At 41.6% G+C, this 17,757-nt stretch overlaps 1 protein-coding gene and 2 long non-coding RNA genes across 4 annotated transcripts in view; 1 reads left to right on the forward strand and 2 right to left on the reverse strand.

The window, feature by feature from the left end:
* Positions 1 to 8,214, reverse strand: part of LOC306664409 — a 27,960-nt gene extending 19,746 nt beyond the window's left edge. Inside the window, exon 1 of the long non-coding RNA XR_013764697.1 lies at positions 8,091 to 8,214. This is a non-coding gene — a long non-coding RNA (uncharacterized lncRNA). The remainder of the gene's footprint in view (positions 1 to 8,090) is intronic.
* SV2C (synaptic vesicle glycoprotein 2C) overlaps positions 1 to 12,029 on the forward strand; it is a 255,087-nt gene extending 243,058 nt beyond the window's left edge. For both annotated transcript variants that reach the window (XM_079145201.1, XM_079145200.1), the window contains exon 13: positions 6,840 to 12,029. In XM_079145201.1, coding sequence (XP_079001327.1) covers positions 6,840 to 7,023 — 184 coding nt within the window. In that variant the 3' untranslated portion in view covers positions 7,024 to 12,029. The remainder of the gene's footprint in view (positions 1 to 6,839) is intronic.
* The window catches only part of LOC306664408, a 1,052,029-nt gene that overhangs the window by 435,854 nt on the left and 598,418 nt on the right, over positions 1 to 17,757 (reverse strand). The window lies entirely within an intron of this gene.

Consider the following 17,757-nt stretch of genomic DNA (forward strand, 5'->3'; position numbering starts at 1 on the left):
GAGAAACTGACAGTCTTTGGAGAAAATGAATTAAGCAGAGTGAACAAGAAATCTTCACAAGAGCAGGAGCAGGGAGGGAGAATAGGAGGGAGAGGAAGACTTTGGGCGGGACCATTCTCTGTCTGGGCACAGCACCTCCTGTGACCTCAGTCTCCTCCACATTGTAAACACTTTTCTCTGGCTACCGTTATACTGCCTGATATGCCCTAGCAAATTCACCCACACGAAGTCAGTCATAGACGTGAGAGTGTTCAGTGTTCATTACAGTACTATTAATATTACCCCAAATCTGGACACTTCCACAATAACCAATGATATAACTACAGAAATAATAGTTATATGCTAATAAAACATTGGAACACAAACAACATGGGACAAACAGTTGTGTGAAAGATAGAAAAAAGGCAAAAAGCAAGGTTATATAAAAACCTCTGGTTCGTGATGATTTATATGATTGAAAGCCTGCTAAAAGGAATTCAGACATGAAAACTATTTGTCGGATGGGTAGAGTGGATGTTTTGCTTTTGTAATTTCTCTTAGTATGTAACAGTAAACCAAAATCAATTTTAAAATGCAGACATCTCTGGGAAGATACCCTTAAATCACTTGGAACTTCTAAACATACTAATGCCTAGTGTCCCAGTAGAGCAATAAAGCCAGAATCTCTGTGGGAGTAGCCCTGGCCTTTGTTATGGCCACATCATAAAAGCTTCCCAGGAGAGCCTAACTCTCTCAAGCTTAAGTGCCACCAGGTGAAGGTGTGGTTATACATGTCTGTGCACCTTTGTTCAATCAAATTGCCATCCTAACCCTAGATTGAAAACAGATGCATGAGAAGTACGAGACTGTTTGGAGAGGTGGGCCATCTTACACTCAAGAAGCCTTAGGGAGTGTCTAAGGCAGACCTGAGTGGGTACCAAGTTAGGGAGATGGAAGAGTGTTGTGACAGCCAGAGACACCCTGTCCACAGCCATCCTTCACCAGGCAAGCTCCTACTATAACTTTCCGACAAATCATAGTCTCACCATCCCCTTTGAGAAGACTTCCCTCAACTGTGCCCACCCCCAGTCTAAGATCACTCCCCACCCATCTGCTTCCATGATATGCTGTATCATTGCACTAAGTATGTGTTGTTGTGATCTCATCTGTCTTAGTTCAGATGGGGGCTTTGTCTTTTAATTTGAGGATCACTGGAGTCTAGTGCAGTGCTTGCCACATAATACTTAACAGATGATTATAAAATGAATAATCACAGGAGAATTTGTAAATTGGGAGTATGTTCAAGACAAATTTGCTTATTCACAAATATTCAAGGAGCATCGAGTGCTCTTAGCATTATAATTCAATAACCAGATGGGTCCAGTGTTAAAAGTTAACCTGGGCACCTTGCCTTCATTTGTTTGTAGTATTGTTTCTGTAAGATAAATGAATTCATTCTGTTTCAAACAACCAATTTCCAGATGAATCTTTAGATCACAATGTGTGTTTGATGTAAGGGTTGTTCATACTTTCCACAATGCTCCACGCTGGGTTCTTTTATAACTTCTGCCCAATGACTTGGCTACATTACCCAGAAAAAGCTCCTTTCCAAAAGTTTAGACTGAAAAAAGATGCTTACATTTTATACTTTTATAAGTAAGTTATATGAGCAGAGTATGAATCTCTATCAGTTCAGGGTGTTTCAAAATGTAGCATTTAGCTTAGTTTTGTTTTGTTTCCCCTAATAACTTCATCAGTTGGTTGGGCAGATATTGAGCCAATATTTAAACAATGGTGAATACCCTCGTGCCAGGACCACCCTAAGTACCACCATTTTTCAGCATCCCTTCCTTCTTCCCAGAAACCTAAACTAAATGAAGACCCACATGTGGTTCTGCACAAATGTCAGGAAAAAAAAAAAAAAAATGCTCAGGACAACCAGGCTTTCCTCATACTGTCCAGAATGGAGCCAAAGTTTCCTTTTTGCAGCCTCACTTAAAACATAGAGCAATACAAATAATCTAGAACCTGCTAAATTGTGAATTCTCCAATGAGGAAGCCACTGGCCAACCTCGATGAGCGGATACTCTGGTAGCCACATCCCCCATGAACTGAGTCAGAGTGCTGCAGCAAACTAGCTCCACACTCCAGCAAATGCATGTCAAAGAGAAGGAGTCCATGGTGCAGGAAGAGAGTGCCTCGGTGGAATGGGGAACGGGCTGCTTCAGTGACAATGAAGTTCTGTTTCCATTTTAGAAACTTAAAACCTGTGATGTGGTGAGGGCACACCAGTAATCCCAGCTACCCAGTTACTCCCTGAGGCTGAGGCAGGATGATCACGAGTTCCAGCACAGCCTGGGCAATTTAAAAGATTAACAAAGTAGATTGAACAATAATTATAATTGAGAACAAAGGATTCTGGCTGGAGAGATAAGGAGCAAGGGATGGAGCATATAGAAAGATAATGGATCTTTCCGTTCTTTGTTGGTGCCTGCTGGTTAAGAGAAGGCAGGAAAACATCTGTAGTCTAAAAAAAGACTGCAGGAGCTCACCCTGCTGCTGAGAAGTCAGCAAGTGGGGGTTCTGTAAGCTCTGAGCTCCCCAGCCTCAAAGGACTTCATAAGCACAAGGTGACTTGGACTTTCCATGTCTGCAGAAGTAATACCCTCACTTTAATTAAAAACAGGGAGTAAATGAACTAAAAGCTTCTTACTGTAGTAAAAACAGATAACCAAGGGAGAGTCACTTTGTGACTGATTTTGCTAATACAGCTGTGCCTTGAATGCATTGAAAAATTACACCCTCCAGCTGCAAATATTTGAAGGAATAATTTACTTATCCAAGGAAAGGGCAGGCACATTTTCTTGAATGCCGACCCTAATTTAAGGAGGCTGTGTGCTTTGCATGCACACCAGGTTTTCCTCTGAAGTGTTGGCTCTGCTTAAGAAATGAAAATGGAGATTCTTAGGAAATAAGAATTTGATCCTCTTTTAAGAAACCTCAAATACCAGGTGTTCCTAATGCATCAGTCTTTACTGCTGCCCAGAAATCTTAGGAAGTCATCCATTCCTCAGTTTCAATTTCAGTGATGCAAGGAGATAGCTACCTACGCTTTATGCCCTGTTCTGAGTTATACCAGAGGTTCATAGCTTGGAACTATATTGTTATTTTAACCCAGATGTAAATCCTACATGGGTCACTCTGCAGTTTCAGCATTGAGAGACTTCATCATGACAGAAGAATGTTTTCCTATCTCTTATCAGCAACAAACACACTAGCCATTTTCCCCAGAAGGATACAGTTTATCTTAACACCATAAGATGCAGTTCTAGAATCTAGAACTAAAATGCAGTTTTTAAAAAAGTGAAATAAACCAGTCTGAATACATTATATATTGTAGGACTTCAACTAAATGACATTCTGGAAAAGGCAAAACTATGAAGACAGTAAAAATACCTGTGGTTGGCAGGGATTAGAGGGAGGGAAGGATGAATGTCCACCATCATAGTATCAGTGAAACTATTCCAGGTGGAACTATAATGGTGGACACATGTCATTATACTTTTGTCCAAACCCATAGACTGTACAAGAATGAACCTTAATATTATCTGTGAACTTCAGTTAATGATAATGTCTCAATTTGGCTCATCAATTCTAATAAAAATGCCACAACAATGTATGTAATTAGCAGAGTGCAGTGGTACATGTAATCCCAACAACTCAGGGAGCTGAGGCAGGAGGATCTCAAGTTTGAAGCCAGCCTTGGCAGTGTAGCAAGACCCTGGCTCTGTGATAGAGTACCACTGATTTCAATCCCTAGTACCCAATAAATAAATAAAAGGGGAAATTGTGGCATATGGAAACTCTCCTTTATTTTCACTCATATTTTATTTGTAAACCTTAAGATGCTCAGAAAGTCTATTAATTAAAAAAAAAAAAAAAAAAAAACAGCAGAAAGACATCTCATGACATCATCACCATGGAGGTGGGAGAGGTGACCATGGTATGTCATTCTACTTAAGTCTTCTTTGGTTCCCAACATGTAGCCTCCAGCAATTTCATTTGAAAATAGTTACTAGTATATTAAATCCACCTCCTCCACTTTAGTGGTTATTGGTATTACAAGTCTCTTTTTCAAGAACACAAAACCAAATACAAAAAGAATACAAAATTGCTTACCTTCTTAAGAAATTCCTATTTCTCAACCAGGAAAGCTGAGGCAGGAGGATTGAGAGTTCAAAGCCAGCCTCAGCAACTTAGCGAGGCCCTAAGCAACTCAGCGAGACCCTGTCTCTAAGTAAAATATAAAAAAGGTCTAGGAATGTTGCTTGGTGATTAAGTGCCCTGGGTTCAATCCTGATACCAAAATAATAAAACTAATAATAATAATAATAATAATAAATAAGGTAAAATAAAATATGAAAAGGACTGGGAATATGGTTCAGTGATTAAGCATCCCTAGGTCCAAAAAAAGAAAAAGAAAAAGAAATTCCTGTTTCTTTCCATCAGAGATTTTGTTTCACTTCTTCCTCATTCCAAAGAGTTGGCAACTTTGCCACCCTTCAAGAGCCTGCTTACTTTACTTTCTAGGTGTCTTATCCAAAAAGAAATCTGTGCTAGCTTACCCTTTGACTAGATGAGTTTTAACTAGCAAAATCATTGGTACTGCATTAATACACAGACTGTGTTCATGCAGCTAAGGGAGGAGCCTTGATTTCTTTCTAATGGTGTGAAAAGGGGGTGGTTGAATAATAACCACAATACATTTCTGAGGTTATGAGCCTACTACACACATTGTAGAAAATACCACTAGGAACAAACAGTGTAAATAGTGATGAGTAGTTGTTAGGACTTGCAAAAGGAAACCCTCACAGTTACAAACTTGCAAATCAATCAAAGAAAGGTGTGTTGTTAAATGCTTCATTCTGCAGTACATAAGAAACATTTCCCTTTGTGGTTTAAAAAAAAATTGCCAGGCATTTAATGTGCCTCAGTGAGAATCAAAAAGCATAAAGCTGGAAGGAAATTGATATTCTCTCATGATTGTGGTAGATGTACAATCATGAAAAAAAAACTTAGTCTTCTGCCTACAAGACCAAAAGCAAAATCATTCAATATATGTTGACTAAGAGCAAAATGTCCTTTTCAAAAAAAACATATTAAGAAGTGGAATGTAGAAATGCAAGCCTGTGATCCCAGCAACTCAGGAGGCTGAGTCAGGAGGATCACACGTTCAAAGCCAGCCTCAGCAACTTAGCAAGGCCCTAAGCGACTGAGAGAGAGCCTGCTTCAAAGCAAAAAAATAAAAAGGTTGGAGATTGGCTCAGTGGTTAAGTACCCCTGGGTTCAATCCCTGATACAAAAAAAAAAAAAAAAGTGGCATGTGGACTGGGCTTGGTGGTGCAAACCTGTAGTCCCAGCAATTTGGGAGCCTGAGGCAGGAGGATCACAAGTTCAAGGTCAGCCTGGTCAAATTAGTGAGACCCTGTCTCAAAATAAAAAATAAAAAAGACTGATGAATGAGTGCCCCCTGGGTTCAATTCCCCAATACTGGAAAGAAAGAAATAGGAATTGGGAGTGTAGCCCAATGATAGAGCATGTGCTTTGCATGCGTGAGCTCTTGGAATTCAAAAAGAACAGAGGATTGTTTCTTACTCACATGCCTGCACATTTTTTAAAAAATATTTTTGTTGTAGTTGTAGGTGGACATGATATCTTTATTTTATTTTTATGTGGTGCTGAGGATCAAACCCAGGGCCTCACACATGCTAGGCAAGCACTACTACTGAGCCACAACCCAGCCCCTTGTACATCTTAAAGGCCAGGAAAGACAGCAAACAAGATCTCTAGGCCCACAATCTGATTATCTTCTATAATATTTTCTTGAAGTTGATTTTCCATAGAGAACTCTGATGATAGGAGAAATGTCACACTAGCTGGTTGGTGAGCCACCCAGTTCAGTATTGGTGGAACATTCCTAATCTGAAAATTCATGGTGCTCAAAAATTTCAGATTTAGGAGCTCTTTGAATTTCAGATTTTCAGATTAAGGATGCTCAACAAGTGAAGTCTATGTGAATATTCTAAAATCTGAACCTCACAAATCTGAACCACTTCTGATCCCAAGGATTTCAGATAAGTGATATTCCACCTGTGCTCCATTTCTGCTTGCTAACAAAAAAAAAAAAAAAAAAAAAAAAAGAAAGAAAGAAAGAAAAGAAAAGAAAGCATGGTAGTTCAGCTCCGCAGTACATTAAAGATAAGGGATCCAACTCCATCATCCCTGATTGTCTTTGAAAATTCTGTGGGCTACAATTATTTAAATTCTAGCACATTGATTTAGCTAATAGGGAGTAAAAAGAAATATATTGTCATACCCTTAAATTCTGGAATGAAATTAAGTTTCCTTTTAAATACAAGTGTCTCTGAAATTATGGGAATTTACAAAACAAAATAATGTGTCATTTTTATGATAAGATGAGAACTGCTCGATTTCCCTAGCCCTCCCTTTCCATTTCCTACCTGGGGTCAGAGGGAGGTGGCCCAACCTCCACACTAGCCAGAGATGAGTTGCCTCTCTCTCTAATGAATGTGCTTCATGCCTGTGTTTTTCCTGAGAGTAAGAGTTGAATGGGGTAAGACTAATTTTGATTTAAGAGACCCTTTCTTCCAACACCATTGAGCCAAGAGAAATTGAAGGAACAATACCCACAGCTGGGTTCACTAACAAGCATTTAATTATTTGCTCTAATAACATACAACACAATCTTTTTAAAGAACATTGAAAATCACTATATAGAACATGTGTGTCTAAAGCCGGAATCATTCTCTCAACCTTGTACATATTTCTTTCCTTTGTAGGGCAACAGGCTTCGGTTTCCTGAATGCTCTATGCAAAGCAGCAACTGTCCTGGGAAACTTAATTTTCGGCTCCCTGGTTGGCATCACCAAAGCAATCCCCATCCTGCTGGCTTCCACTGTGCTTGTGTGTGGAGGACTCGTGGGGCTGCGTCTGCCTGACACACGAACCCAGGTTCTGATGTAACGGGGGAAAAAGCCATCTTCGTGTGTTTCCTTCTCCTGTGATACGTCAATTCTCCTGACAAGGCTTCAGATTTTTCATATGTAGAAAGGTGGTCAAGTATTGGAACACAAACTCTTGCTGTGACTTAATATTTAGAAGTATAACATCTTGCCCCTTTAATGTAATTTTGCACAGTTTTGTTGTTGTTGTGGATTTTTGTTTTTATGCATTGTTATCTTTCCTGTGATATTACTGACTCAAAAAAAAAAAAAAATCAGTGGGTGAATTTCTAAAATGTCCTAGTTGGTCAGGCTTCCCTGTGATTCTGCTCACTCATTGAAGGTTTAGAATCTAAGAAAATGACTGTGCTTGTAAGAAATTGATCCTGCTCCTAATGCAACATTAACAGGAAATATAAGTTGGCATATTATTGCATTTGTGCTGAGGAGAGGTTTTTCTTTCGTTTTTTTTTATTAACATAGTGATACTTCCTGTTTACTTAGAAAAGGACACCCAGCAATTCTCGCTGTTACAGCAGAGCCTTTCAAAGAAAACCATGTGGTACCAAACGGGGCTGGGTGGGGCAAGACAGTTAAGGTGACTGCTGACGAGAAAAACAAGGGTTCTGCAGTTAGCAGCAAAAATCTGAGTGAGCTGCATAAGCAAGATTTTTGACAGAAATATCAATTAAACTTCTGAAAAATATGAGGAAAAGGGACCACAATAATGTCTGTGATCGTGGCGTGTAGTTCAGAATGTTTGAAAATCGAGATGAGAGAGAGACGTTTTGCCTTCATTTACCATTTCCCTAACCCAGCCCTCCCAAGCTGCCATGGCTCTTACCAGATAGCAGATTCAAGGATCGAAAGGCACTGCTGAAAAACCTTGTCTGCCTACCTGATTCTGCCATTTATCCGAATGCCTCTAATCTAGAGATTGTCAGTGAATAACTAAATTGTCGTAAATTGTAAATTAGGAAAAAATTCACCCCTAAGGTCATTTGAAAATGCAAAATAGTACCTCTTTCTGTATCTCTTTGCTGAGGGACATTCCTACCCCAGCTCCCTTTAGGGAAAGTTGTCATTTACCTGGCTAGCTGCCATCACCAAAGCAGGTCCCATCCCTCCAGCTTCCCCTGGGCTGGGGCACTCTGGTCTTCGTGCTCTTGTCCCTGTCTCTAGGAAGGATCACAGCCCGGCTGCATTCCTGAGGGGTTCTCTTGCAGACAAGGACAGCATCTCCTGGTGGCTGTTTCCCTGTTTGTTTTACCTCTGGAATCTGCCTGGGCTTGAATACAAGAGGTCAATAGGACATTCCCACGGGCAAGCTGTCAGCTACATGACCTTCTCTGGCTGACCCCTCCCCCAAGCTCATCCATTTTACACATCTTCTTTGAAATCTGAAGCCTCCTGGTAGACTCGCAGCCCTTGGCTAGTAGCCAGGAATAAATCCCATGTTTAAACAATTCTTTTTTTTTTAGCTCTCCCTGTCTCATTAGAAGATGATCCTTATTACTTATTACAGGCATTTCCCAAGGCCACAGTCCTGCAGCCTCCCCTGGAAAGGCAAGCTTTTGTTTCACTAATCTTTCAGAGAAGTCCTAACTCCCTGGAGGCCCTTCTGCTAACCCCATAGCTCCTAATGATCCCTCCTGGAGCTCACACTCTGTGAAAAGAGTCTGTCATTAACATAAGCCATTAATGGGCTGTCCCTCACCAGCAATTCAGGCCTGGTAGAGGGGGCAGCTTGGTCTTGTGGGGTGGCAGAAAGAGGGTTGTTCCCTGGGGATACATATACTCAGGGGCAGAACATCAGGAACAATCAAATCACAACTGCAAAGGTGGCAAGAAGAAAGAAAAATCAATAAAGACCCGACATGATGCATCTGAAAGATACCAACAAAGCAGAGGAAGAAACAGAACTTACTCTTGCTTGCCTCCCTGTTGTATTATCAGAGTGAAAGACCAGTTTTAAAATAGCCAAGAAAGTATCCTGTATATTGTTCTTTTTCCACCTTGCTATTGCTTGATTTTTCTTTAAAAAAGAAATATGGGGCTGAGGAAATAGCTCAATGGTAGGACTCTTGACTGGCATGCATGAGGCCCTGGTTTATATCCCCCATGCTACCAAAAAAAAAGATGGGGGACATGGTCAGGTCTGTTTAGTTGAATATGGCATGTGCAGAAATAACCAGTAAAGTAAGAAGTGTATCACTGTTCACATATCTAAAGGAAAAGTAGAATGTGCATGGCTGTCGCTATCTCTAGTCTTCCATGATTGTTGACTTTGCTTACTGGGCTATCTTCAGTTTTTAAAATATCTCTATTATCTATTGTGGGTCTAAATGTGTGATATCTCCCCCACTGCTGGGCACAGTGGTTCAGACTTTTATTTGAATGATAAGTTAGGTCAGCATGGAATAAACCAGCAGAACCCCATTTCATGAGACCTGATACCATGTGCCTCCTTCAAAAGACCATTTTTGGCCTTCTTGTCACTTAATCCAAACCTCCCAGGTGGCCCAAGAGGGATCTCTTCTAATCTTCTGGACAGTATGTGGTCACAAACCTTCTTGGTCACCACCTTTTCCACCTTTCACGTACTTTTCTCTGCCTCCTCACACCATTCATCACCTTGAGTGTCTTTGAAAGAACTCAAGTTGTTTTCAAAGTATGCCATGTGACCTGACTGGCTTGTTCCAGACTTGGCTGGAGATTAAGATATAGCTGGGAGAGAAAAACCGAAACTCTCAGATGTATCGATGTACAGACCACTGGCATCCAGATGAGCAGCTACCATCTTATTTCAGCTACAGTAAAAGGAAAATGAAATTTGGTTGCAAAGAATGAAAACCCAGGAAAAGGTCAGCCCCACTTGCTCTTTTATTGCTTTTTTCTTACTAAATATTTCCCTCTCATTCATCGAAATAAATTCAGAATACTCCCAAGTACTATTATTATCACTGAATCTTCTCAGGAGGAAAAACAAATAGCTCCCCAAAAATGTGAATTCTGTACCACATTGCATGCAGGTAATGGGTCAAAGGACCAGCTAACATTCAGTCCTGCCGCCTCCCTCATTCTACTCCCCACCTGGGAGATAAGACTGATGGGTCCAAGCTCTGCTCACCACTAGAGCAATAAGCCCTAGATCTTGCTAGAGAGAATGTGAGTCACTGAACATCTCTGGTCCTCAGCTGCCACATCTAGAGCGTAAAGAATTGGTACTGGTTTGCTCTCTAAGATTCTTCAGTATTATGGAAATAGTTTCAACCTCTCTGTCTCTGATATTAAATCCATCCTTATAAGCACTAAATCAGCTCAGTTTACACACTGAAAAATTAGAAAAACATCAAACACATAAACAAGGCAGTAAGTTTGGAGAGAACAACTCATGGAATAGACCAGAGTATAGTTCCCAGGTTGTTCTATCAGCTTCTCAGGATCCTGAATAGTATCTCTACTCAGTGTCAGTTGGACTGTTATCACCGCCTGTCCAGGAAAGGAAGCTACCCTAGCAGATACATTCATGGTTAGAAGACTCTCTGATTGCAATACTGCAAAGGCTGAATCCTATAGCTCCCCTAACAATTTGCTCCATTGCTTTGTGAAACACAGCCTTTAATAGACCAAGGTGATCAGAAATTGAGTTTCTCAATGATTTTACCTGAATTGGCAAATACACCTTCATTTGCAAATCTCACCAAATCAGAGCTCGCCAAAAACTCCTTAGCTATTTTTCAGAATATCTTGAGATCAAGGGGGAATAGGAAAAGAAAAGTAGTGACAGAGAGTCCAAGATATCATTGATAAGGTTCCAGTGAAGAGATTAGGGTACCATGGAGACATTCTAAACTCTGGGATCATTTCCAAGGCATTCCATGGAAATACTTTCTAATTTCTTCTGCCAACCAAAACAGAATATGATATTCTCCAATTTTTTGTTTAATATCCAAAATGGGCTTTACCTATTTCCTCAGGAAGATACCTTACCTCTTCATGTGTGAAAGGCTCTGAAACCAGAAATGTCTGAATTTGGCCTTCACCTGGAATCATAGGAAGACAATGGGAGTATTGTTGTTCAGGGCCATATTGGCTGTATATTAGGTTTCCCTTTAATTCCCATAATGTGCCAAACTTAGTCTAGTTACCAAACCTACAAAGACACCAGTCATGGTTGTGACAACAAAAAGAAATCTAGACAGTTAGGACACTCTGAGATGGACTAAACATTTCTTACAGTTTTGTTCCTACAGAGCAAAGAATATGTTTTGGGTAAAGCTTCTCTTGTAATCTGTGTAATATAGGCAAAAAAAAAAAAAATTGTTAGTGAATTGTAGTGCCTATCCCTTCCCTTTCTTCAGATGTGGAGTGATAATTCTTCTTATGCTGTTCTTTTGGCTCTAAATGTTGACCGTTCCTCCTGTTAACAGTCTCTCCCCAAACAGGTACAGAGCCTTTACCAGGGCTTTCTTCCATATTTCTCAAACAACACATAGACCCAATTTAGTAATCCCAGCATTTTGAGTTATAAGGGTACATAGTTCATGGTTCTCTTTAGGTTCTTGATTAAGGCAAGCTGGGGTGAGTGGAGGAGAGAGCTGGGCAGAACATGGTCATTTGATATGTTTAGTCAGTAAATATTTATTAAGCATCTCCCATGTGCTAGATATTAAGTCACTATGCTGTCTACAGTTTAACTAACTCTTTATAAGATTTAAATGCAAGCAGGGACCACAGGGGGAATGAAGAGAGAACAGTCTGATATTGACCCACCCATTACATGTTGACCCTCCTCTTCCCCCCTATAATCACAAAATGTTATTTTTCTAAGTTTAAAACAAGTAATAGCCTATTGCAAGTAGGAACTATCCAGTGCAGGAACTATCCAGTAACTGGGATTACCTTCGATGGAGGAGAAAGCCCCTTGATCGACTGGTCTTTGTGGGAGGGACTACTAACCAGTACTTGGATGAAATGAAAAAAAAAAAAAAAAAAATAGAATCACACACAGGCTATTTCTTTGAATGTTTTCAACAGGAAATTGCACTAAGATACAAGGAAATGTGTAAGCAGCAAAAATAGCCCTGTCTTTCTAGGGGTGTTCATTTAAAAGTCCTGCTTTCTCCTGAGGTATTCTTTTCAGGGCCTGAAACTAGAGACCAGAGCTGGGACGTCTGTTCCTGAGCAGGTGCGTTCAAATGTTCTCTCCAGAGCCCACTCGGCAAACCCTGGCAGCTGACTGCTGCTCCCCTGGCCTCTGCCTCCCAGAGTGTTTCCTTTCTGATGTTGAAGATTTGTGACCGAGTCAAACGGTCTTTGCAGACATCCTAGAGCAGCTTCCCCGTCTCTGGCCTCAGCAGATAAGCCACCCAGAAAACAAGTCCTGACAGCCAGTGGCAGGGGCATTTTCAGGTTCCAGTTTAAAACCAGTGCACGCTTGTTGCAGTGTCTTGAAGCTGCAAAGGGACCTCTGGCGTTCTGCTGCCTGTTGGGGGAGGGGAAGCAGGACTGAGAGGGGTGGTTGTCAGCGACTCTCGGAGAGCCCCCTTTTATCCCCATCAATTCTGTCCAGGCAGTACATCCTCTCCTGCTTTCCTTTCTCTTTTGCTTCCTCCTTTACTCCTCCTGTCACCTCTTGACTCTAACAGCATGCAACAGCAAGGCCAGGCTTTCCTGGGGCACTTGGACTAGAGAACGTGCCCATCCTTGCCTGTCGTGGAGCCACGGGGGATGGAGATCATGGGGAGCAGGAGTGGGTGCCTGAGCGTGTGAGCCCTAGACTGTTGGCTCTGCACAGCCCCCTGACCAGACCTACATTTGCAACTGCTTCCCAACCCTGTGCCCTGATAGAATGGACACAGTTGGCATGGCATCAGAGTGACCCATTTCTGGGGCAGAAATCTGACATCTCATCTTTTAATTCCTAAAAGATGAGGACATCCCCAGCCAAGTGCTTGGGATTCATTGACCTCATGGGAGACAGAAGGACCTGGCCTCACTCCATGTCTGCAGGGGGTCCTTGGTGGTACTGAAGGCTAGGTGCCTTTCATTCAGATTTCAGCACTGAAAGTGCAGGGGTTGACTTCTCTCTGCCTACTCTACCATGTTTGTGTTCTCTCGAGCCAAGGATGCCCAGAACTAGGAGGAGGAGAAAGCAGCTTTCTTCCCTTGGTTCCAACTCAGACAATGTTCAACACCCAGCCGGCAACCTCCCCAGCAGCAGGGCTGAAGAGTCCTAAGCAGCTTTCAGGAGCCTGAAAAGTGACTGGCTAGCCCATTCACAGAGGCTAAAGTCACCTAAATCCAGTGATGGACTGAAACAGGTTCGAAACATTTCAAAAGAGCCCATTGTTAAAATTTTGAGAATTTTGAGAATCAACTGAGAAATATAGCCATTATTAAAATTTTAGAGCAAAGTTAAAATATATATTCAAAAAAACCACTTTCTACTTACTTTGCTTTGCTATTAAGTATGCCCTTGGGGTCATACATGCCTATTGTATCTGTATGTATATGAAGTACCATATAATGAAATACCACCGCACACATGTTCCAAATGCTGGGCTCAGTGAGTGATGTCATATTTGTAGCTTGAGATCAGCCAGAGTGGGCACATTTACCCTAGAGAAATTGACAATGCTACAAATCAGACTCCTCTTATACTCCCACCCTTCTAGATTTTACATGTTTGCGTGCTGCATACTGAAGACCTAAAGGATACTTGACTTCCCTCCACAGAGACCCAGGGTTTGTGGGTCAGCATTGGCCATAAGTTGGAGGGAAGGAAAAACTTAGCAAGCTCTACATCATGTCAGTATATAAAGGGGTTCTTTCTGCATCTGTATTGGGTGACTCAGACTAGGACCCACAGCACAGAGGATCCACTCACTGCTTTCTTTAGGTATTATTCCTTCAGGGAGAATGTACAGTAAATTAACTATTTTATGCTGTGCAAATAAGAACAAACTAGTTTAAAATCACAAAGTATCTCTCCTCTGATGCCCAAGTAGTCATCCAAGAAGGAAACCTCTTCCTTGCCTTTGACATTCACCAGGCCTGCCTAGGTAGATCTTGATGGACTGGCTTAATTTCACTTCCACTGTGGTTGTTACAAATATTTATTGCACTGAATCTATGTCCTAAGTGAGTTGAAAGAAAAAAAAAGTTCCTTCTTGATAGTTACTTTCCAAAATGTGGTATGTATCTTCCCCCTGACCCAGGAACACATTGAACAGATCATATGTCCTTTGTTAATGTCTAGCTGTCATAAATGAAGTCCTAGGAGAGTTCATTTCAGGTGCACTTCCCTTTGGGACATGTGCTAAACCGACAATCCACTCTCTTTAGCAATGAGATCTTGGCAATGGTCCTGTCCTTGGTTTGGTGTATGGATTTTTTTTTTTTTTTTTTTTTTTTTTTTTTTTTTTTTTTTTTTGCTGTGTGTTCTTTTCTTTTCTATTTTTAAAGCTCTCTAAGTGCCCCTGCTATGTGTGTCCCAGTTACTCCTATTGTACTGTATATATGTGCTGCATGTGTGAATCCCAGTAAATTCCATTTTCAGGTTTCTGGAGTTTTCATCTTAAGTACAGCTGATACTCATCTTTCTGGTATGCTCCTCTGTGTCTGATTTCTGATTGCCAAAATGTTGAAAACAAGTGTGTGTTCACAAATATCCTGAGACAGCCATGCGTATCCTTGTGAAAGGGCATGCTCCATGGCTCGTGTACAGCATAAATCTATCAAGTGTGGAAGTGTGTATACATTTATATGCCAGATAACTAACATTCACATAACAGCTGCAAAGATATTTAATGTACATCAGATTAATAAAAGAGCATTTTTTGCTCCATTATATTCAAAATAAAGATTGTCGTGTGACTAATTTCCCTTCTAAACATGAATTGACCCTGGAAAAATAAGCACCTTTTAATGTCCTGGGGTACAGAGAAAATCCATTCCTCAGATGCAGGCTAGTCTGAATTGCTTCTGTGGGCTGATGTCATGGGTACTGATGTGTTGTTTATTTTACAGGAACACTTTCCAATGTTAGCTAGGACCACTGGGAGAAAAATGTTTGTGGGGGAGTTTGTGTCAAAGCAGATGCTTATGTTCTTTTGCCCTAAAGCAAGAATAGCAAACAGATTTCTATCTCACACATTAACTCCAATTTTGAGAGTGACTGTTTAGAACATTGGTTGGAGAATAATGAGGAAAGATGCTGTATTTGATGACATTCATATTGGAGGCAGAAACACAGACTTCAATATCACATATTTGTTATTCCCCAAGAAACACTTTTGACTGCATATAACTGAAGACCCAAGTATCTTTGCTAGCAATGGGGGTAGGATAATCCCTATGGTGGTGACAATATGGGTTGACAGCACCATTGCAGGTCCAGGTTCTTTCTCTCTTTTAGATCAGCCATCCTCAGCACAATGGCTTTTGTTCCCTTGGGGCATGAAATGGTGGCAGCAACTCTAAGCAACATATCTAAGGACCAGAAGTGGGATTAATCTCTCTTCATGACCCTTTGTAAGATCCAGGAGAACATTGTCAGAGTCCTCCAGCAGACTGCCCCCTATCTTTCACAGGATGAACTTTGTCTACTCCTAAATCAATCATAAACAAAGGGAACATAATTTTCCATATGGCTTAGACCAGGTTAATAGTCACCCTCCTCACAGAGCTTGGGAGAAACTCATCTCTCCTGGAGCAAGTGGCTTCTGACCACTTGAGTAAAATTGGGATTTTGTGAGCAAGCAAGAAGGAAGGTAGGTAAACAACACCGGCCATGAGCACTAGAACCACACCATCTGATGCAGTAGCCACACGTAGCTGTTGATATTTAAGCTTAAAATAACTAAAACAAAATCAAGGACTCAGTTCTTTAGTCATACTTGGCCTCATTATAGGCGCTGAATGGCTACATGTGACTCATGGCTGCCACGTCGGACTGTGCAGATGCAGAACATTCCATTGTCAGTGAAAAGTCTCTCAGTTCTTCCAGGTTCTCTCCCCTAGACTAGGCCCTCTCTCATTGCTGAAGCAACCTTGTTCTCCTTTACTAATCCTGAGCCCCATCATCCCATGCAGGTCTTAACCATTTCTCCACCTCCCACCCCTCCAGATCTTGGTCTTATTCCAAATGTTTAAAAGTCACTGTCAGCCAGTGTGTATAAGGCCCTGGGTTTGATCCCCAACACCAAGGGGGAGAAAAAAAAATAGCTAGTGGGCTCTCATTTTTCTTTCTTTCCTGATTCATAATGAAGATCTTGCATAAGGGGAGAGAGAAAATCCCCAAAGGCTAGAAATCCCAGCAGCTTCAAGGATGTTGGCAAGCACAGACACTCATCAGAGGGTGGTGGGAGGCAGATGAGTGGGGCAAGGATCCGTGTGAGTTCTGAGGAAAGCCTCCATTGGCCTCATCTGGCCCAGTGGCTACAGAATCTCCGATGTGCAATTCCCAGCAAGCAGTGAGCTCTGACAAGGCAATGTAGGTCTTGAAGGTGTATCTTTCCTCTTTATTGATGTTTGGAGCAAAGAAGTTGTTATAATTGTGCTAGTCTGCCGAATACGTTACCACAGTCTGCATGACTTGAACAACCAAAGTCGGAGATTACGTGTCAGGTTTCTCCTTGGTTTGTCATTGGCCATGTTCTCTGTGTGTCCTCACAATGTCTTCACTCTGTGCATGTCTATGTCCTGAATAGCCTCTTATAAGAACATCAGCAATACTGGACTAGGGCCTGCCCATGTGTCCACATTATAACTTAATTACTTCTTTAAAAACCCTCTCTCCAAACACAATTACATTCTGAAGTCCTGGGGGTTAGGACTTCAACTTAAGAATTCAGGGAGAACACAATTCAGTCTCTAACATTTTTTCCAAATGCTATTTATCTTATTGTGTACACATACTGTGTCAAAGTCTTCCATGTGTGTACGTATATAGAATATGATTGAATGTACCTGTGACCACGTGGGAGGGTAGCATGGGCTGTGTGTATATATTCACACTTGTACAAGGTGTTCATCCAGAGGGGGAGATAAAGAGATTAGAATAAACCCTGGGCCCTGCACCTTTAAGCCAGAAACAGCTCTGGAGCAGTCCCAGAGCAGCTTGGTCAGGCTCTAAGGCCTGTCTCAGGCTGGTCTTAGATCCCATGTGTGGCTGTTTGTCTCCACATGCCTCTTTATTCTTTAGAATTCCAAAAGAAAACTTGCTATCTCTGAACAATTATAAACTCTAATCCTGGAGTCAGTGGGGGCATCATGCATAACAGCCTCTGCCTTCTGACCTTCAGGACAGTGACCAGCCTACACCCTGATGGCTGGAAGAGAAGCTAGGAGAAGCAGCATTCTTGGAGCTTGGGTAAGACTATGTCGCCTGCTGCTAACGCAATCCCTTTGTTCAGTGGGAAGAACAAATGCATCGTCATCTCCTGTAATTTGCAGTCCAGACACCAGGTGGAGAAGTGAAACCCACAAAAGGAGACAAGTTCTTGAAGGAAAGTCAGGCTCCAAACCTGCAGCCTAAGAACTCTCTGGGGTCAAAAGAAAGGAGTCTGGGTGGTCTGGGGTCACAGAGGATGCTGCGAATTCCAACTCCGACTCCAATGCACCAGGTGTGTCTGCAGCCACCTGCATTCGTCATATTTCCTCATCCTCCACTCAAAAGCCAAGCGTCTGCAGCCCCACTCCCTCACACCTCCCACTGCACTCTCACCCATCAGATGGCATCAAAAGTGCC

The sequence above is a fragment of the Sciurus vulgaris genome, assembly GCF_902686455.1.
Source record: "Sciurus vulgaris genome assembly, chromosome: 6".
Taxonomy (NCBI): domain Eukaryota; kingdom Metazoa; phylum Chordata; class Mammalia; order Rodentia; family Sciuridae; genus Sciurus; species Sciurus vulgaris.